The sequence below is a fragment of the Jaculus jaculus genome, chromosome 1 (genome assembly GCF_020740685.1).
Source record: "Jaculus jaculus isolate mJacJac1 chromosome 1, mJacJac1.mat.Y.cur, whole genome shotgun sequence".
Taxonomy (NCBI): Eukaryota; Metazoa; Chordata; class Mammalia; order Rodentia; family Dipodidae; genus Jaculus; species Jaculus jaculus.
In genome coordinates, this window is record NC_059102.1 from 237,283,377 (window position 1) to 237,302,896 (window position 19,520).

Below are 19,520 nucleotides of genomic sequence, written 5' to 3' on the forward strand. Positions count from 1 at the left end.
CTTAGGCTTCTCAGGCAAGCACCTTAACTGCTGAGCCTTCTCTCCAGCTAAACTGTTCTTAAAAGAAGTATAGGATGGTTCTATTCCTAACTAATCTTACTTCTTTGGAACAGCATGGGAATAAATGTAGTCATAGTTGAAGAGTATCTCCTGTCGCCCATCCCCTTTCTTACCTACTTTTCTTTATCTCCCACCTCACCTACACAGGCTGCTTGCTAATTTTGGCTCTCCTTGTTCAAAGTAGACAACAGCATTTTCAGTTACTGTAACCATTTAGTCAAACCATGCATCACTGCATTAAGCCTTTCCAACATGATTCTTACAGGTCACATGTACCCAGATTATTACTAGTTTCATACCTCTTTTTCCTTTTTCTTTTTAAGTATTTTATCTATTTGAGAGAAAGAAAGGGGGGCAGGGAGAGAATGGTGGGTGCATCAGGACCTCTGGCCACTGAACATGAACCCCAGTTGCAAGCACCATCTTGTGCATCTGGCTTTATGTAGGTAATGGGGAATGGAACCTGGGTCCTTGAGCTTTGCAGGCATGTGCCTTAACCTCTGTGCCATCTCTCCAGCCCTCATATCTCTTTCTTCATGCTCTGTATTTTGACATCTGTATGACTACAGTCAATATTTTTAGATAATCCTTTTTTCTTCTTAGAATTGCTTCTGGTTATGTCATTGAAATTTTGTTTTTGAGTCTTTAATGGCTGAACTACACTTCCTTATCTTATTGATCTGTCTCCTTTTCCCTCTGGTAGTTTCAGGTAATTCCACGTTACCTCTTTTTCTTTAACGTTAAAAGGTCTTAACTTTATAAAGGAGACATACAAAACACTGTTCTTGGCACACCAGTCCTGTCCTGGATAGCAGAACGTACATTGCTTTCTCATATGTTGCTCACTACTACTGCCTCCACGAGTTTTTGTTTTTTTTTTGTGGGAGGGGGTATGCATGCACAGTTGTGTGTAGTATAAGTTATATCCAGAGATATAGTTTTCTCTTCACTTGATCTGAGCCAAAAGGCCAAGAAACAATATGGTTTCATCTTGTTATATTCTTTATATTCTGCAAGATGTTTAACTTGAGACAACTGAGAATACTTTTTGTTGTTGTTGTTATTTTATTATGGTTTTGGGTGTGTGTGTTTTGTAGTTCTGGAGGATCAAACACATGGTAAACATGAAAAAATATGCTAACAAACATATTGTGATTATTTTTTTTCTCCCAGAATGTGCCTGACTCTTTTTTTTTAATGGGGCCTCGAGGGTGAGGATGTATTTCAGCTAGTAGAGTGCTTGCCTAACCTGCACTAGGCTTTAGGATCAATCCCCAACACTACATACAACCTGGTGGCACACACCTGCAATCCTAGTACTCAGGAAAAGGAGGCAGGCAGGAGTGTCAGAAGTTTAAGATTATCCTGCATAGTAAATTAGAGGCCATCCTGGGCTACTTGAGATCTGTCAGAGAGGGATTAAAATAGAGAGAAAGAGAATAATGGAGGAGGGAGGGGGGGAAAAGAACAGGAGAAAAGTGAAGAGAGACAGAATGACTGTCTCAAGCTGTACATGATAGAGCTGAGTTAAGAGAATTTACCATAGGTTTGAGGCAGCCTGGGCTAGATAGTGAGTAGCAGGGTACCCAAAGTCAAACCTGTCTCAAAATAAATGATGAGACAAGATAAGATTAAGATTTGGTAAGATAAAATAAATAAAAATATGGGCTGGAGAGATGGACTAGCGGTTAAGCGCTTGCCTGTGAAGACTAAGGACCCCGGTTCGAGGCTCAATTCCCCAGGACCCACGTTAGCCAGATGCACAAAAGGGGCACACGCATCTGGAGTTCGTTTGCAGTGGCTAAAAACCCCGGTGTGCCCATTCTGTCTCTCTCCATCTGCCTGTTTCTCTCTCTGTCACTGAATTAAAAAAATAAGTAACTAAAAATAGAGATAGGGTCTCAGTATATGGCCCAGTCAGACCTTAAATGCCTTGGCTCAAGGAATCCTCCTACCTCAGTCTCCCAAATAGCTGTAACTACAGGTATATATGCCATCATGCTCAGCTTGATGTCTTAAAAAATATTTTATTTATTTATTTATTTATTTGTTTGTTTGAGAGAGAGAGAATATGAGCAGACAAGAGCTCCAGCCACTGCAAAGCAACTCCAGGCTCATGCACCACCTTGTGCATCTGGCTTCACATGGGTATTGGGGAATTCAGGTCCTTAGGCTTTGCAGGCAAGTGCCTTAATCAGTGAGCAATCTTTCCAGCCCCCTCCCTTTTATTTTGAGAGAGAGAGTGGGCATGCCAGGGCCTGTGGCTACTGTGAATGAACTCCAGACGCATGTGCTCCCTTGTGCACAGGTGCAACATTGTGCACTTATGTCACTGTACATCTGGCTTCCTTGGGACCTGTAGATTTTTTTTTTAATTTTTTTTGTTTATTATTTATTTATTTGAGAATGACAGACAGAGAAAGAGAGAGAGAGAATGGGTGTGCCAGGGCTTCCAGCCCCTGCAAACGAACTCCAGATGTGTGCACCCCCTTGTGCATCTGGCTAACGTGGGTCCTGGGGAATCTAGCCTCGAACCAGGGTCCTTAGGCTTCACAGGCAAGCGCTTAACCGCTAAGCCATCTCTCCAGCCCGGGACCTGTAGATTTGAACGACTTCTTAGGCTTCGCAGGCAAGCACCTTAACCCCTAAGCCATCTCTCCAGCCCTTGACTTTTATATATGGTTATTTTATGGCATCCAGTAAAATTATTTTTTCTTTTGCCTTAAGCTGAATATCAGATTCAGGTGCCTTATGTTTAAGGATTTTATAGCTCATTGAACATGTATTTATGGCTAATACTTATATTTTTGTTAATAATCACTGCAGCAATCACTTTTTGAAGAAATTATATCAGAATTCTGAATTATAAAATATTACTTGATTCATTTAATAACAGTGTTCCTTAATAAAGTAAATACTCTGTGTCCTTTTTAAAGATTTAAAAAATTTTCTTCATTGTATTTGTATTCAGATATTTAAAAATATTACCTGCCAAAAGAATTTAGAGATTGTCAGTATTAGTCAGTTATGCACCTGATTAGCAATTTTCTTACACTGTTTCCCTTTTAATTTAATCAGGACCTTTCAAGACTACTTGAATATACTTTACCTGTAGGGTTTTGTCAGACTGCCATTACAGTACTGCACTCTCTCTTATTGCCTAGGGAAGAATACATGATTACAATTTTGTATACTGCTTTGTGAAACTTAATACATTGTACATATTTAATATTTTATGAAGTTGGGGTCAACAATTACTTATGTGGGAATGATAGATGAAGAGAATGTGATAATTTCTGAGGAGGCGAACTCTGCTATTATTTTAGTGTGAGAGGTAGGTATTTGTCCCCTTTTTGCCTGAATTCATTCTTCTGCATAATTAAGGAATGATTGTTAATTGATTTTTGTTGTTGCTTCTATGTAAGCCTATTATGAAATTAAATAAGAAAATACATTAGAAATTATTGAAACTTTGAGGAAGAAAAATGGTTTGTGAATCCATTTATTCAAGAAATCTTTTTTTACCCTTGCATGGTGTAACACACCCATAATTCCAGCCACTTAGGTGGCTCAATCAAGAGTATTAAATTTATGGCTACCCTGCGCAAGGTAGCAAGACTTTGTTTCAATATAAAAGAGCTGGAGGAGCCGGGCGTGGTGGCACATGCCTTTAATCCCAGCACTTGGGAGGCAGAGGTAGGAGGATTGCCATGAGTTCGAGGCCACCCTGAGACTCCATAGTGAATTCCAGGTCAGCCTGGGCTACCTCAAAAAACAAGCAAACAAAAAAAAGAGCTGGAGGAAAAGCTCAGTGGTAAAGTAACTCTTGAGCATGCTGGAGCTTCCCTTTCAGTTCTTAGAATTGCCAAAAAGAAAAAAATATTTTCAGTGCCCCTAGCTCCTTGTTTCTTAGAGTTGTATTATAAAAGATGATACTATGAAAATTTTATATTATTTCTCAAATCATATATTATACTTGATTTTTTTTTGCGCGGGGGGGGGGTTTCGAGGTAGGGACTCACTCTAGCCCAGGCTGACCTGGAATTCACTATGGAGTCTCAGGGTGGCCTCAAACTCACGGCAATCCTCCTACCTCTGCCTCCCTAATGCTGGGATTAAAGGCATGTGCCACCACACCCAGCTTCTATGGAAATCTTATAATTGATACTCAAATTATAAAAAAGCACTCAGGCTTTTTTTTCTTGTTTAAGGCTTAGAACAATTTTATTAAATGATATCCTAGGAGAGAGAACTAACGGAAAGGAATAAAGTGCTCTTGTACTACAGGGGAGTTCTAGAAATGGGAAAGCCTCCCTCAAGGTTTTGTTCCCTTTTTCTCTCATATTTTTAACTAATTTGCTATCTGTTTTTCTTTAGCCTGTACACATTCACTTTCCAATTCTACTATGCCTATCTTACTGCTTTGTTGTTTTGAGGCAGGGTCTGTATACTTTAGGCTGGCTTCAAACTCACTATTTATCTAAAGATGACCTTGAACTCCTGATCCCCTTTTCCCAAGTGATGTAGAATTACAAACATGCACCACCACACTTAGCTATACCTATCATTTCCCTTTTTTTTAAGGGAAAATCTTCATCATTCATTATATCTACTTCCTTTCTTTCCATTTACTATCCCTCCTCTTCCATTAATGATTCATCACTGTTTGTCAATTTGACAAGATTTTGGGGGGGGGTATTTTAGAGGTAGGGGCTCACTTTAGCCCAGGGTGACCTGGAACTCATACTGTAGTATACTGTAGTCTAAAGCTGGCCTTGAATGCACAATGATCCTCCTACCTCTGTCTCCTGAGAACTGAGATTAAAGCCACCATGCCTGGCTTGACAGGATTTATAATCACCAAGAAACAAATCTCTGGTAATGTCTTTGAGGAATTTTATAGATTAGATTAGTTGAGGTGGGAGAATCAACCCTGAATTTGGGCAGCACCTCCTATGGACCAAGTGCCTAAACTATAAAATAGTAGGCTGGAGAGATGGCTTAGTGGTTTAGGTGCTTGCGTGTAAAGCCTAAGGATCCAGGTTCGATTCCCCAGTATCCACATTAGCCACATGCACAAGGTGGTACATGGCAACTAGAGTTCATTGGCAGTGGCTGGAGGTCCTGGCACCTATTCTATCTGCCTCTTTCTAAAAAAAAAAAAAAAAAAAATTCATTTAGAGCCAGGCGTGGCAGTGCAAGCCTTTAATCCCAGCAGAGGTAGGAGGATTTTCAAGAGTTTGAGGCCACCCTGTGACTCCCTAGTGAATTCCGGGTCAGCCTGGGCTAGAGTGAGATCCTACCTCGAAAAACAAAAAACAAAAAACAAAAAAAAAAAAAAAGAGAGAGAAAACTATTTAAGCATGTAGCATTCATTGCTGTCTCTAATGTGACTTTTTTTCCAAAGACTTTTTTTTTTTTTTTTAATTTATTAAAGGGAGAGAGAGTGAGTGAGTGACAATGGGCACGCCAGGGCCTCTAGCCACTGGAAAGGAACTCCAGATGCATGCATCACCATGTACATCTGGCTTACATGGGACCTGGAGAATCAAACCTGGGTCCTTAGGCTTTGCCTTAACCACAAGGCCATCTGTAGCCCTGTCTCTACATTTTCTCTGTTGATGAGATTATGTGAGCCAGTTTCCTGCTCCTGCTAGGCTTTCCCTGTCATAAAGGATGTTTCCCTATGGATTTGTAAGCCGAAATAAACTCTTGTATTCGGGGCGGGGGGATACCTCTTTTATTCTCATAGTTGCTCTTATCAAGTATTTTGTTCCAACAACGAAAAAGTAACTGATACTCTTACCTTCTTTCCTACATCTCCTTGTCCCTTTCTGTCCTCTCTGTCTATATTTCACACTGACCTCATATTTGTCGTGATCCTCCTGTCTCTGTCTCCTGAATTATGGTATTACAGGCATGTGACATCAGTCTATATTGGTAAAAATAATTGAGTAAATGGAAGGATATAGCTCTTATTTACAATAGAGTTTTGATGAATAATATGGAAATAATTTTATGGTATTACTAATACCATAGCAATAATTGTCAATGCTTGCTAAAATTATTGGGCAAATGTATGAGAAACACAATTGCATAATCTCAGAGTGACTTTCCATTGTGTGTATTCTAAAAGGAAGCATTTAAATGATTAATCCTGGTGGACATTCATTAACCAAATGATCAGAGTTATTATCACAAGTAGTAAGGGGTACTGCTATTATTTACTCCCTGTTAAGGTAAACTGAGAAGACCACAATTTACATGATAGCAGTGATTATAATGTCTAGTATCTATGAGTATTTGTATAGTAGACATTATGTTATATACTTGAAGAACATTATCTATGAGACTTTATAGCTGCTTTGTTTATTTATTTATTTACTTTTTTATTTTTAAATTTTTTTGTTTATTTTTTTATTTATTTGAAAGCGATGCACAGAGACAGAAAGAGGCAGATAGAGAGACAGAATGGGACACCAGGGCCTCTGGCCACTGCAAACAAACTCCAGACATGTGCGCCCCCTTGTGCATCGGGCTAACGTGGGTCCTGGAGAACTGAGCCTCGAACTGGGGTCCTTAGGCTTCACAGGCAAGCGCTTAACCGCTAAGCCATCTCTCTCGCCCTATAGCTGCTTTATATAGGTCAAATGCTTTTAATATCTCCCATTCTGTAGTTGAGGAAGCTGAGGCTGAAATAATAAGACTTAGGCCTGGCTGACCCTAAAGTCTATTTCCTTAGTTTATAGCATTATGCTATAATAGGATAATTGTTCATGTCAGGGGTAATTTTTGGGTTATTAAATTGAGCATATTTGGGCTGGAGAGATGGCTTAGCGGTTAAGCGCTTGCCTGTGAAACCTAAGGACCCCGGTTCGAGGCTCGGTTCCCCAGGTCCCACGTTAGCCAGATGTACAAGGGGGTGCACGCGTCTGCAGTTCGTTTGCAGTGGCTGGAAGCCCTGGCACGCCCATTCTCTCTCTGTCCCCCTCTATATGTCTTTCTCTTTGTGTCAGTCACTCTCAAATAAATAAATAAAAATTTAAAAAAAATTGAGCATATTTATTGTTGATAATAACTAGTAAATTTGGTAAGGTTTTAGAGACTGATTTTTTTTTTTTTTTTTTTTGCATGGTAAGGTCTCACTCTGGCACCAAGCTGATCTGGAATCCACTATGGAGTCTCAGGCTGGCTCCAAACTCAGATGATCTCCTACCTCTGCCTCCCAAGTGCTCGGATTAAAGGCGTGTGCTACCATGCCTGGCTATATCCAGCTTTTTACTAGAATTTTTTCTCTTTTGCTTCCATGATACCATTCTGTCCTGAAAGTCATGTTACTCTTCTTCCATTTCTTCATTAGACCTCTTCTAGTAATCTTTTAAACTTGGTGTATTCGGTTGCACTACATTTCTCTTTTCTTGTTCTATATTTTTATAGGCTGTCAACCTTTTTTCTCCCTCTCTCTGCTGGGAACCAGCCTCAGGGTCTTGTACATCTTCAGCTGTGTCTTACTCTAGGCTTTCCATGTTGACTCTGTTTTATTCTTGATTCCACTGGAACCTTTGTCCATACTGTCCCCCAGCGGAAGCCTGAAAAGCCTCTGTTTTCATAAACTTGGAAAGTTTCTTAGCTATGGTGTTATAAATATGTTGTGGCAAATTTTTTGTTCTGTTTTATTTTTACTATGGAACTATATCTCCTCCTACCTCTGCCTCCCTAGTGCTGGGTGTACACCACCAGTGTAATGTATCCCTTCATACTTTTTAAAAATATCAACAGTATTGAAAATAAATAAAATATGTCTGTATCTACACATTCTACTTGTTTTTATGAAGCTAATAGATGACTGTTTGGGAAGATACCTGAATCCTTAGAACTTCATATTTTAGCTCAAATCTCTTTGCTGCTCTTTCTGTTCAGAGAAACAAGGATGGACAGATTTTCTAGTTCCTTAAGAGGTATGAAGTGAAATCATAAGCTTAGATACCATTCTTCTTCTGCTGCTTTCTTTCTTCTTCCTTCTTCCATCTTTTTCTTTCTCCTTTCTTCCTCTTTCTTCTTCTTCCTTTTTTCCTTCTTCTTTCTTCTTCAGTTTTTCAAGGTAAGGTCTCCTCTAGCCCATGCTGACCTGGAATTCACTATGTAGTCTGAAGGGTGACTGAACTCTCCGCGATCCTCCTACCTCTGCCTCCCAAGTGCTGGGATTAAAGGCATGCCCAACTTGTTTTATTTCATTTTTTAAACAATATTTTCTTGGGGCAGGGAAGGTGGCTTAGCAATTAAAGTCATTAATTTGCAAAGCATGCCAGCCAAGGCTTAACTTCTAATCCCCTCATGTAAGCTAGATGTAAAAGAATGGCATAAGCATCTGGTGTTCATTTGGTAGTGGCAAGAAGTCCTCACTCTCTCTCTCTCTCTCTCTCTCCCACACACACACACACACACACACACACACACACACACACACACACGTATGCAGGTACACATATGCCAATAAATGATTCATTTACATTTTTGTACAGGTATATAATGTACTTTAATCCTGGTCATTCCTCATTACCTTCTCATTTTTGAAAAAATACGATTTCTTTTTTATTTTACAGAGAGAGAGAGGGTACACCAGGGTCTCCAGCCACTGCAAATGAACTCCAAATGCACGTGGCTGCTTATACATCTAGCTTACGTGAGTCCTGGGGAATTGAACTGGGTCTCTTTGGGTTTGCAGGCAAATGCCTTAACCACTAAGCCATCTTCTCCAGCCCTCATTACCTTCTGTTACTCCCCTTCCTACTGAACACCCTCCCAACTAGCCCCCTTCATACTTTCTCTTTTTTTCTAATTGACAACTTCCTTAATTGTAAATGGTATCCTATGTTAATTCCTTCCCTCCCACCACTTTCCCCTTTGAAACACTCTCTCTATCATATCCCCTCCCCCCTCTCAATCATTCTCTCTTTTAGTTTGATGCCATGATCTTTTCTTCCTATTATGATGGTCTTGTGTAGGTAGTATCATACACTGTGAGGTGGTGGATAGCCAAGACATTTTGTGTCTGGAGGAGCACTTCTAAGGAGTCATATCCTTCCTTTGCGTCTTACATTCTTCCCGCCACCTCTTACATAATGGTCCCTGAGCCATGGAAAGTGTGATAGAGGTATTTCAGTGCTGAGCACTCCTCTGCCACTTCTCAGCACCATGGTGCCTTCTGAGTATGTGGAGTCTTCAGCAATAGGATCTTACCATCTATTTCTGGTGGAAAACCAAGGGCCTTGGCAGTGGCCTGTAATGTTTTGGGGATATCAGGGACCTCCTTGGCCAACAACTCACTGGAAGGTATGCCATCCCTGGCACTGAAAATGTTCTAGAAACAATCTATGGCTTGTGGGTGTTCCATTGTCCAAACAAGTAGGTTTCCACGTGACTTTTTTATATCCTCTTAGATTTTGATTAGCCCTCCCTGTACCTTTCTTTACTCAGTGTCTTCCCCTGACCTTACTTAGGCCTTTTCACCCCCACTAATCTGTTTTTCTACTTACATATATACAATACCATCCTATTAAGTCCCTCCTCCCCACCTTTCTATTCTTTTTATATACCCTTTCTAGCTTACTGGTCTCTGCTACTGAGTTTTATTCCTACTCACATAGAAGTCCATACAGTAATTTGTTCATATTCCTATAACAGTTACCCTGTCCCCTCTCCCCTGCCCCATCCCTTAACAGTCTTCCTCTTTTAATGTAGACCTTCCTCTGTTTCTTGTCTTGTTCCTTTTGTGCTCCTTCATCCACATCAAAATATTGATAGGCTCAGAAACATGCTAGTTTTACGGTGTCATCTGTAACTACTGTGCATTTATGGATGCACCAGTTGGTTTGTGTCAGAAGGACAGTGCCCCAAAGCATGCCTTTGCACTCTGTGGCTTTCACATTGTTTCTGCCTCCTCTTTTTCAGTGTTCCCCTAGTCTTGGAAGGTATAGTAGAAATCTCCTTTACTGTTGGGCTCTCAGCAGCCTCTTAAGTTTCTTCTTTGATGAGTTTTGAGTCTTTACAGCATTTACCACCATCTCCATGGAGAAGATTCTCTGGCTAGCAGTGAAAGTAGCACCCATTTGTTCTGCCATTACTGCTGCAGTGTCCCCTGAGTCCTGGTGGATGTGATGTAGATGATTTGTCTAGTGATGAGCCCTGGGTTTTCTCTTCTTGTCATTATAAAAAAAAAATTGTTAATTTTTTGAGAGTTGGAAGTAGGGAGGGAAGTAGAGAATTGGCTTTCTAGGGCCTCTAGCCACTGCAGACAAAATCCAGACATGTGTGATGTCTTGTATTTTCAAAATTCTCTTTTTTTATTGACAACTTATATACTTACCTGCACAACTCTGCTCTCCATCATATCCCCTCCCTTTCTCCATTAGTCTTCTCTTTTAATTTGATGTCATCATCTTTTTCTCCTATTCTGAGGGTCTTGTGTAGGTATTGCTAGGCACTACAAGGTCATAGACATTGAGGCCAATTTCTGTCTAGACTGTTGCATTGGAAGGAGTAGTACCCTTCCCTCTGTGGTCCGTGTTCTTCCAAGCCATAGGCTTTTGTCACTGTTCTCAGAAATTAGGTGTCAAAGAATTCCTTCCCACTGAGTAGAGCCTCTTACCTAATAAGAGAGCAGTTGATTACCCCATAACTTACATGCTACTATTGTACCTTTGGGTATGTTTTGCTTGGCTGGTTGATTTTGGAGCTTGCAGGAGCCACTGCTGGTTCACACTACGGATGACTTTTCTCACCCAGCAGCTCTGAGTGCTTTCCAGCACTAGGATAGCTCCTGAATTAGTTCCAGCCTGATTTTTCAGTGACCTGTGACTGTAGACTGTGGTGTTCCCAGTCAAAGGGTCTTACCATCTAGTTCTGGTGGGTAACCAAATGCTTTGGCAATGGTGTATGTTTGGGGGCTTCACAGGCCTCTGACCCATCTCTGGTACTGACATTTACCTGCAACAACCTATGCCTTCAGGGTAAACCTGTTTTTACCCAAACAGGTTACTTCTGCCCAAACTCGCTCTCTCTTCTTCTGTTCCTGTCCTTCCCCCCCTTTTTTTTAAAAAAAGGTAGGGTCTCACTGTAGCCCAGGCTAGCTTTGAACTCATAATCATCCTCCTACTTCTGCCTCCTGAGTGCTGGACTTAAAGGCATGGGGTCTTTTTAAAATTATATCTTTTAATCCAGTAATTTAGTAAGTTTCTTTGGTCCTTATTCATGCCATCTTTACTTTTGTGTATCCCTTCCTTCTCTCCTCCTTCCCTTTCCCCTGTCCTCTCCTAGGCCTTTCTACCCCCTGTAGGATATTTCATTAAAAAAAAAAAGTTTATTTATTTATTTGAGGGAGACAAAGAGAAAGAGGTGGGGGTGGGGGTGGGAGAGTCGGAGAGAGAGGGAATGTGCACAACAGGGCCTCTAGCCACTGCATAGCAATTTTGGACACATATGCTACCTTGTGCATCTAGCTTTACATAGATTCTGGGGAATTGAATCTTTGCAGGCAAGTGCCTTAACCAGTATGCCATTTCTCCAGCCCCAGGATATTTCATTTTTAAAGTCCATGTCTAGACCCAACCCAATAAATTCATACAATGACTTGCTATTTAATCATAACATGATTTGAAAACACATTCTTACTATAAATCCTGGAATTTTCCCTTATTAAAACATTGAAAATATCAAAATATACACCAGGTTTTTCCATTTATTTTTCCTAGTTGCATAGGACTATAGAGGTAGAGCACTTGCCTAGCATACATGAGGTTCTAGATTTAGTCTTCAATGCCATAAAACAAAAACAAATGAAATAGGGCTGGAGAGATGGCTCAGGAGTTAAGGTGTTTGCCTGCAGAGTCTAACAACCCAAATTCTGTTCCTCAGTAACCATGTAAAGCCAGATGCACAGAGTGGTGCCTGTGTTTAGAGTTCATTTGCAGTAGTGACAGGAGGTCCTGGTGTGACAGTCCTCTCTGTTTGCCTCTTCTCTATGTTTCTTTGTTTGCAAATAAATAAAAATTAAAAACAAATTGAAAAAAAAATATCATGTATGGTGTCATCTGATTTGGCCATGGTTTCTTTTTCTTATTTTATGTTTCCCCCAAATAAGGACATTGCTTACATTATCACAGTATAGTAAGTGGGAAATTAATACAACAAAGGTGGTAGAAACTGAGAAGAGGAAGACAAAACATAGTTAAATTAGTTTTAATTTTTATTTATTTGAGACAGAGGGAGAGAGGTGGAGAGAGGGAACAAAAGAGAGAGAGATTGGGCACACCAGGGCCTCTAGCCACTGCAAACAAACTCCAGTTGTGTGTGCCACCTTGTGCATCTGGCTTATGTTGGTCCTGGCGAATCAAAACTGGGTCCTTTGGCTTTGTAGGGACGGACCTTAACCACTATGCCATCTCTCCAGCCCCAACATAGTTAAGTCAGATTTGAAAGAATTTGATTATTGCTTGGATCAAATGCTATGGCTACTTAACAGTTCATTGTTAATGGTTTGTGGAGATAATAGTTTAAAAATCCTATATCCTAGTAGCAGAAGAAATGTTCGGTTATAGACTCACTATTTAAAAGCTTTATAGAAGAAATAAAGTGCTTTGGAAATTCTCCCAGGTGTGTAAATACAAAAAGAGCATCAGTGAGTTAAGGGTAATTGAGAAGAGCAATAAGGGAATCCACGCGCCCCCCCCCCCCCCCCCCCGCCCGACATTCTAGTTGGGTACTCTGTACTGGGCTACATCTCTAGACTAAAAAAGTCTGCATCTTAAAAATAAATGTTTTTTTAATATTTATTTGATATACAGAGACGGCGGGGCGGGGGTTGTGTGTAGGGAGGAAGGAAGGAAGAGGGAGAGAGGGAGGGAGATAATGAATGAGAATGAGCATGCCAGGCCCTCCAGCCAGTGTAAACGAATTCCAGACACATGTGACACCTTGTGCATCTGGCTTATGTGGATCCTGGGGATTTGAACATGGGTCCTTTGGCATTGCAGGCAAGTGCCTTCACTACTAAGCCATCTATCCAGCTCTTCCCCTTTTTTCGAGGGTATTTCAAGGTAGGGTCTCTCACTCTAGCCTAGGCTGACCTCGAATTCACTATGTAGTTTCAGGGTGGCCTAGAGCTCATGGCAATCCTCCTACCTCTACCTCCCAAGTGCTGGGATTAAAGGCATTTACCACCACACCCAGCTAACATCATTTTATAGTCAACTCTGTCTTCTTTCTCTAAGAATCTAGCCCCAATTTCCAAATGCTAAAACTCTCCATTTGAAACTTAGCATGAAAAGAATTATAGACACATGTCATTTCTCAACCAGGGTTCCTATTTCTTTTCTCTTGAACCACTACTTGGTCTAAAAACCAAGTGTCAAGTCTTCTTGAACTTCAGCTTCATGTTTCTCTCAAATTGACTTGATTTTTACATCATTGAAAGAGTGTGGGAAAACCCAAATTTCATTATAGATTTTAGTTTTGAGACTGCCACTCACTTGTATTTGTATTTAAGTTGGTTCCTATAAAGTACTGTGTTTGAATCAAACGCTATATGACATTGTGTCTAAAAAATATGTTTTCTATGATGAAATTTTCTTGACTTAATCCCCCTCCTTCTCTAGTCAATAATTGTAGGATCTTGAGCAAGTCATTTTTATTTGTAATTTCTTTCTTTCTTTCCTTTTTTTTTTTTTTTTTTTTTTTTTTTTTGAGATAGGGCCTTTCTCTAACCCAGGCTGATCTGGAATTCACTATGTAGTCTCAAGCTGGCCTGAAACTCACAGTGATCCTTCTACCTCTGCCTCCTGAGTGCTGGGATTAAAGGTGTGTGCCACTATTCCAGGGATAGCAGGTCATTTCTCTAGCCAAAAATGTTCTCTTTTGTAGAATGAGAATAACAGTAGAACATATCTCAAAAAAATTAATTTACCTTGTATGTTAACTGGGGGAATATGTAAAATATTAGATATAGTAGGAATAGTACCTTTCATAAAGTTTTAGCTCTTATTATCATTATTTTTATAATTGTTTGTAGTCATGTTCCTTCTATCATTTTGTGCTGCAGCTCTAAGAGAATCCTTCAAAAATATTTTTATTTATTTATTTGAAAGGAGTGGAATACCGAAGGAGAGACAGAGAGAGAAAGAGAGAATATATGAATGTGTGCAGCACCAGGGCCTCTAGCCGTTGCAGACGAACTCCAGATGCATGCACCACATTGTATATCTGGCTTTATATGGATACTGGAGAATAGAACCAGGGTCTTTGGGCTTTTCAGGCAAGCACCTTAACTGCTGAGCCATCTCTCCAGCCCAAGAGTATCCTTTTTAGTTGGCCTACCCTACTTTTCCTTAATTAGTGTTATCATTTATTTCTTGTTCAGAATTACACTAGCTAATACATGTAAAATACCTAGAATAATGCCTGGCACTTACTAATCACTATGTATATGTTAGCTCTTATTAATGGAATGAGTTTTATATCAGTGATCTTGGGTCAGCAAGATCTTTTCCTTGTGATTAGTGGTCCTCTGCATGTAGTTTCATGATGTTGCTTCTCTCTTTTGTGACCTCTGGTGCCCAAAAGAAACAAAACAAAACACAGAACAGTGTGCTTCCATGGGAGATAACAGAAAAAAATGTGTTAATGAAAAAGATAAACTTGAATTTTGAAGCAGTAAAATATTATCCTACCTATTTAAAATCATTAAACTAGTCTCATTTTTCCTATAGAAAGAAAGGTTTACCAGTGATCACATCCAAGTCAATTTGCTTGTCATTTATTTTCAACAAGAGATTAATTCTAAAATTTCATCTGAAAAGCTCAGCAGTTCAGTTGAAATAGAATATGAAAAGTAAAGGTCAGAAAGATTTTGAGCATTTTTTTTTAAATTGTTTTTATTTAATTTTTTCTGTTTATTTTTATTTATTTATTTGAGAGGAACAAGCAGAGAGAGAGAGAGAATGGGCGCGCCAGGGCCTCCAGCCACTGCAAACGACCTCCAGATGCGTGCGCCCCCTTGTGCATCTGGATAACGTGGGTCCTGGGGAATCAAGCCTCGAACCGGGGTCCTTAGGCTTCACAGGCAAGCGCTTAACCGCTAAGCCATCTCTCCTGCCCCAGGTTCACACCGATTTTGAGCATTTTTATGTTAGGAAAATAATGTGCTTATGGAGGTAACTAAAATAACTTTTCTCATTTTTAAAAAAGCAGTTTTTTTATTAGAAGAGTAATAAGAAACTAACTTCTTAAGAAGTCACTTACTCAAGAGTGTTCATTTGCATGACTTGCTCTTTAACCCTTTATCAGCAGCTACTTTCAGTATTTTCCACAGTGTGGAGAATAGTATTTTTCTCCAATAAGTTTTCATTGAATTAAAAATTATTGATAGCCACATAAAGCTATTTCACTGACGTTTTAGTTTCCAGGTGATTTTTGAAAATCATACTTTTTTCTGTGTGGTTTTTGAAGGCTTACTGCAGGAAATGGCAGGGTGAGAGTTAATGTGTTACATGGAGGGAAGAACAGTCCACTGGGGGTTAAATTGCAGAGTCTAATGGAATAATAACTGGTAGCACCATCTGCTGGCCTACTTCCGCAGAAGGAGTCAGTATTTTTAACGACATCTCTAATATTCATGCTGATGCATTTTGATGCTTTGTGCATTCATTTCTTTCTGTGCTTTGTTGGAATCTGGCTATCTGCTTGCAGCTATTGAGGAAACTCAGCTTTTGGGGAGAGTTTACAGCTTTTATGATAGCCAGATAGGATGAACAGAAGATATAAACTTGCTTAGGCAGGAATGTATTGATAAATCAAAATGTGTGTTTGTGGAGGATTGTGCATCTCTTGGTTGCAGCTTGCTAAATAGGCCATTTAGGAATCTTCTTTCAATGCTTTTTTCTTGAGCACTGCCTGGGGTGGTGAAAAAGCAGAGGGCAAGCCTTTGTCTGACGCCAAAAATGTCTTCAGTGAAGAGGCCAAGAGGAAGGGTAAGTGAAAGCCTGAATGAGTGGGAGGAGGAGGGGTTCTTTGGGCTAAAAGGCTAATGGGATTGAATAACCTTCCTTATTACTGGCTGCTGCTGCGGGAGTCGTGCTGCATCGCCATCTTGAGCTTGTTGCTGTTTTCTCGAGTCTTGGTTATTTGTTATAGCCTGTAGGCCTTAAGGTGGCATTTTAGCAAGCGATTTAAGCCTTCCTTCGTTTCCCAGTGCTGCAGCACTGCTATGAAACCTTTGATGAGGCAGGTATAAAAAAGATATCCAGTGAAGCACACTGGAATCAGCATGAAAATGTGTTTGGAAATTCCTGATGTTTTTTTCCTTTGCTGTAGTCAGAGGCATGTTTACCGGTAAGAACATAACAAAACTGTGATCTGAGTATATGTGGATGAATGCGTGTTTGAAGAGAAAATTCTTTACAAAATGCTTTTGGTCTGCTTCTAGTAATACTGCTAAAATATTAATTATTGCAATGTAAAGCTGTAAAACTCATTTCTTTCCCTAATTGTTTGAGCAAAATAATTATAACACAAAAAAGAACAAAAATTCATGTTTGACTCTTTCATGGGAAAACTAAAACTTTCTCTGATTTTAAATATGAGATTGTCTATGTACTAACTAGGTATCTTGATGTATTAAAATGATTGCAGTGATTTAGGTTCTCTTCTTAGTCTTAAAACAGTGGCTTTATTTTTCTACAACTCATAATAAGGAGTAGTAATTTTAAGTAAAATTGCTTATTTTGAATTTATTAACAGTGTTCAGAGTTTTGGAACAGAGAAGAAAAAAATACTTTTATTTCAAATGCAAAGACTATCTAAAGGATAAAATTTAATCAAGCATATTTAAGGACCAGATCTGAATCAGCTAACCAAGAATGCTATGGAAATAGTCATGAATCTATATCCTTCCTTAACCTTTATTTTCAACTTAGCAGTGGAACTGTTTACCTTGTACTTATACTACATTTTACATTTGTTAGTAACACTCACATAATTTGCTCTTGTAATTTTAATTCTCTAAGCTTAATTTTTAATTTTTAAATTTTTAATTAGTTTTTGATGCATGTTGATTTATTCTTTAAAAAATATATATATGTATATATGTTGTTTTTTTTTTTTTTGTTTCCCTAGCCTCCATCTTCCAAGAAGAATGATGGTTCTGGGACATATACTAAGTTGCAGAATACCCAGGTGAGGGCTATGCCTGAGAAGAAACCAAGAAAAAAGATGGAATCAGAAAGCAAGCAAGAAAAGGCTAATCGTATAATATCAGAGGCCATAGCAAGAGCAAAAGAGCGTGGTGAGCGCAATATTCCACGAGTAATGAGCCCTGAAAACTTTCCTAGCGCCTCAGTGGAAGGAAAAGAGGAAAAAAAAGGGAGAAGGACAAAATCTAAGCCAAAAGACAAAGACAACAAAAAACCAAAAACTTGTTCTAAACTGAAAGGGAGGACAAAAATTGGGTAAGTTGGGTATTTTTTTCCTTCATTTTTTTGGCTGAAGTCCAACTCACATAATTTGTTTCTTTTGCCTTGAGTATAGCATATTGATTATAATATTAGAGTTTTATATTGCTAGATACCATGTATAGTTTATTTCTTTTTTGAATGAAACAGGAAAGTAAATAAAATTTATATTTTTGTAATAGTTCAAAATTCGCTTTATTTAAAAATGTTATTTGAAATTATTTCAACATATCTTTACCTTTTAGTTGAAGTTTAGTTGAAATTCTTTCAAGATTTCTTTTTACCTGTTAGTTTATACCTTAAAGGGCACTCAATAGTTTAGAAATATGAAATACAGTAACAAGTACTCAATAACAAAGGACTGTAAATTAATAGTAACAACAGACATTTACTGATTTCTTTCCTTATAGTCTCCAATTTACTTTACATAATAAAAGCCAAATGAGTATTAATGCTCCAAGAGAATTATAAGGACAGTTAATCCTATTGATTTTTTTTTATTACAATTTTTTATGTGGTGCTAGGGATCAAGCCCAGAGCATTATGCATGCTGGACAAGTACTCTGTCACTCAACTTCATTCTTTTATTTATTTATTTACATTTATATTGTTATTTATTTGAGAAGGAGAAAAAGAGAGAGAGAAAATGGATGTGCCAGGGCCTTCAATCACCATAAATGAACTTCCAGATGCATGTACCTATACATCTGGCTTACATGGTCTTGGGGAATCAAACCTGAGCCCTTTGTCTTTTTGGGCAAGTTCCTTAACCACTTAACCACTAAGCCATCTCTCTAACCCCTCAACTTCATTCTTTTTTTTTTTTTAAATTTTTTTTGTTATATGTATTTATTTATTTGAGAGTGACAGAGTGAAAGAGGCAGATAGATAGGAAAAGAGAATGCGCGCCAGAGCCTCCAGCCACTGCAAACGAACTCCAGACGCGTGCGCCCCCTTGTGCATCTGGCTAACATGGGTCCTGGGAAGCCTTGAATCAAGGTCCTTAGGCTTCACAGGCAAGCGCGTAACTGCTAAGCCATCTCTCCAGCCCTCAACTTCATTCTTAAATCCAATCCTATGCATTTTTATTTGATTGTTTAGTATATTAAAGGTAAAATTAATTGAAAAATGATTAAAGTATTAATTAATAAAAAAATAAAATGGATAGATATAGAGATGGTCTAAGAATAGGCACAATGTAAGGCAAGCACAGTTTACTTTGAGGTGCCACTTAGTCATTTTTAAAGGCTTTATGTCAAATTTTGCATAAAGTACTTAGTCCAAGTTAACCCATTTTCTGTTGTTCAGAATTAATAGATAATAAGGAAAAAGTTCCTTTGTTACGAACATCTTCATCCATTTAAATTATTGACATATAGATTACCACCAAATTGAATTATTTACTTTGTGGTGCTAATCAACCAAGTTGTTGTAATACAATAATTATAATATTGAATTTGCATTTTATTTATAGACATTTAAAGTGAAGTTCAGTTATATTTCTACTCATTCATCTTTAAAAACAATTTTTTTTTTCAAGGTAGGGTTTAACTCTAGGCCAGGGTGACCTGGAATTCACTAGGTAGCCTCGAACTCAAGGTGATCTTTCTACTTCTGCCTCCCAATTGCTGGGCTTAAAGGCATGCACTACCACGCCTGTCTAAAAGTTCTTTTCTATATGAAATGTCTTGTTTTTTCAAAGTTACATCTAACTTGGAAAACCCATATTTACTCTTTCACTATATAAAATTAAATTGCTTAAGGTTTTCTAATTTTAACTTGTTTGGAAATACAGGCACAGTTCAAAAGGATAATACTTTGAAAACAGTTGACTTAAACAAAAGAACATGATAAATGTATGTGTGTGTGTATGTATGTATGTATACACTTTATTTATTCATTTATTTATGGTAGAGGTAAGGTCTCACTCTTGCCCAGGCTGACCTGGAATTTACTGTG

The 19,520-nt window shown here is 38.7% G+C and overlaps 1 protein-coding gene across 13 annotated transcripts in view; it reads left to right on the plus strand.

Annotated features, from left to right (window-relative positions):
- Positions 1 to 19,520, plus strand: part of Chd9 (chromodomain helicase DNA binding protein 9) — a 268,879-nt gene that overhangs the window by 104,453 nt on the left and 144,906 nt on the right. For 9 of the 13 annotated variants that reach the window (XM_045161271.1, XM_045161280.1, XM_045161276.1 and 6 more), the window contains exon 3: positions 17,227 to 17,558. In XM_045161271.1, coding sequence (XP_045017206.1) covers positions 17,227 to 17,558 — 332 coding nt within the window. Of the gene's footprint in view, positions 1 to 15,739; positions 16,083 to 16,341; positions 16,444 to 17,226; positions 17,559 to 19,520 lie in introns of those variants that run through there. The other 4 variants (XM_045161302.1, XM_045161312.1, XM_045161297.1 and 1 more) reach the window with 3 other exon arrangements.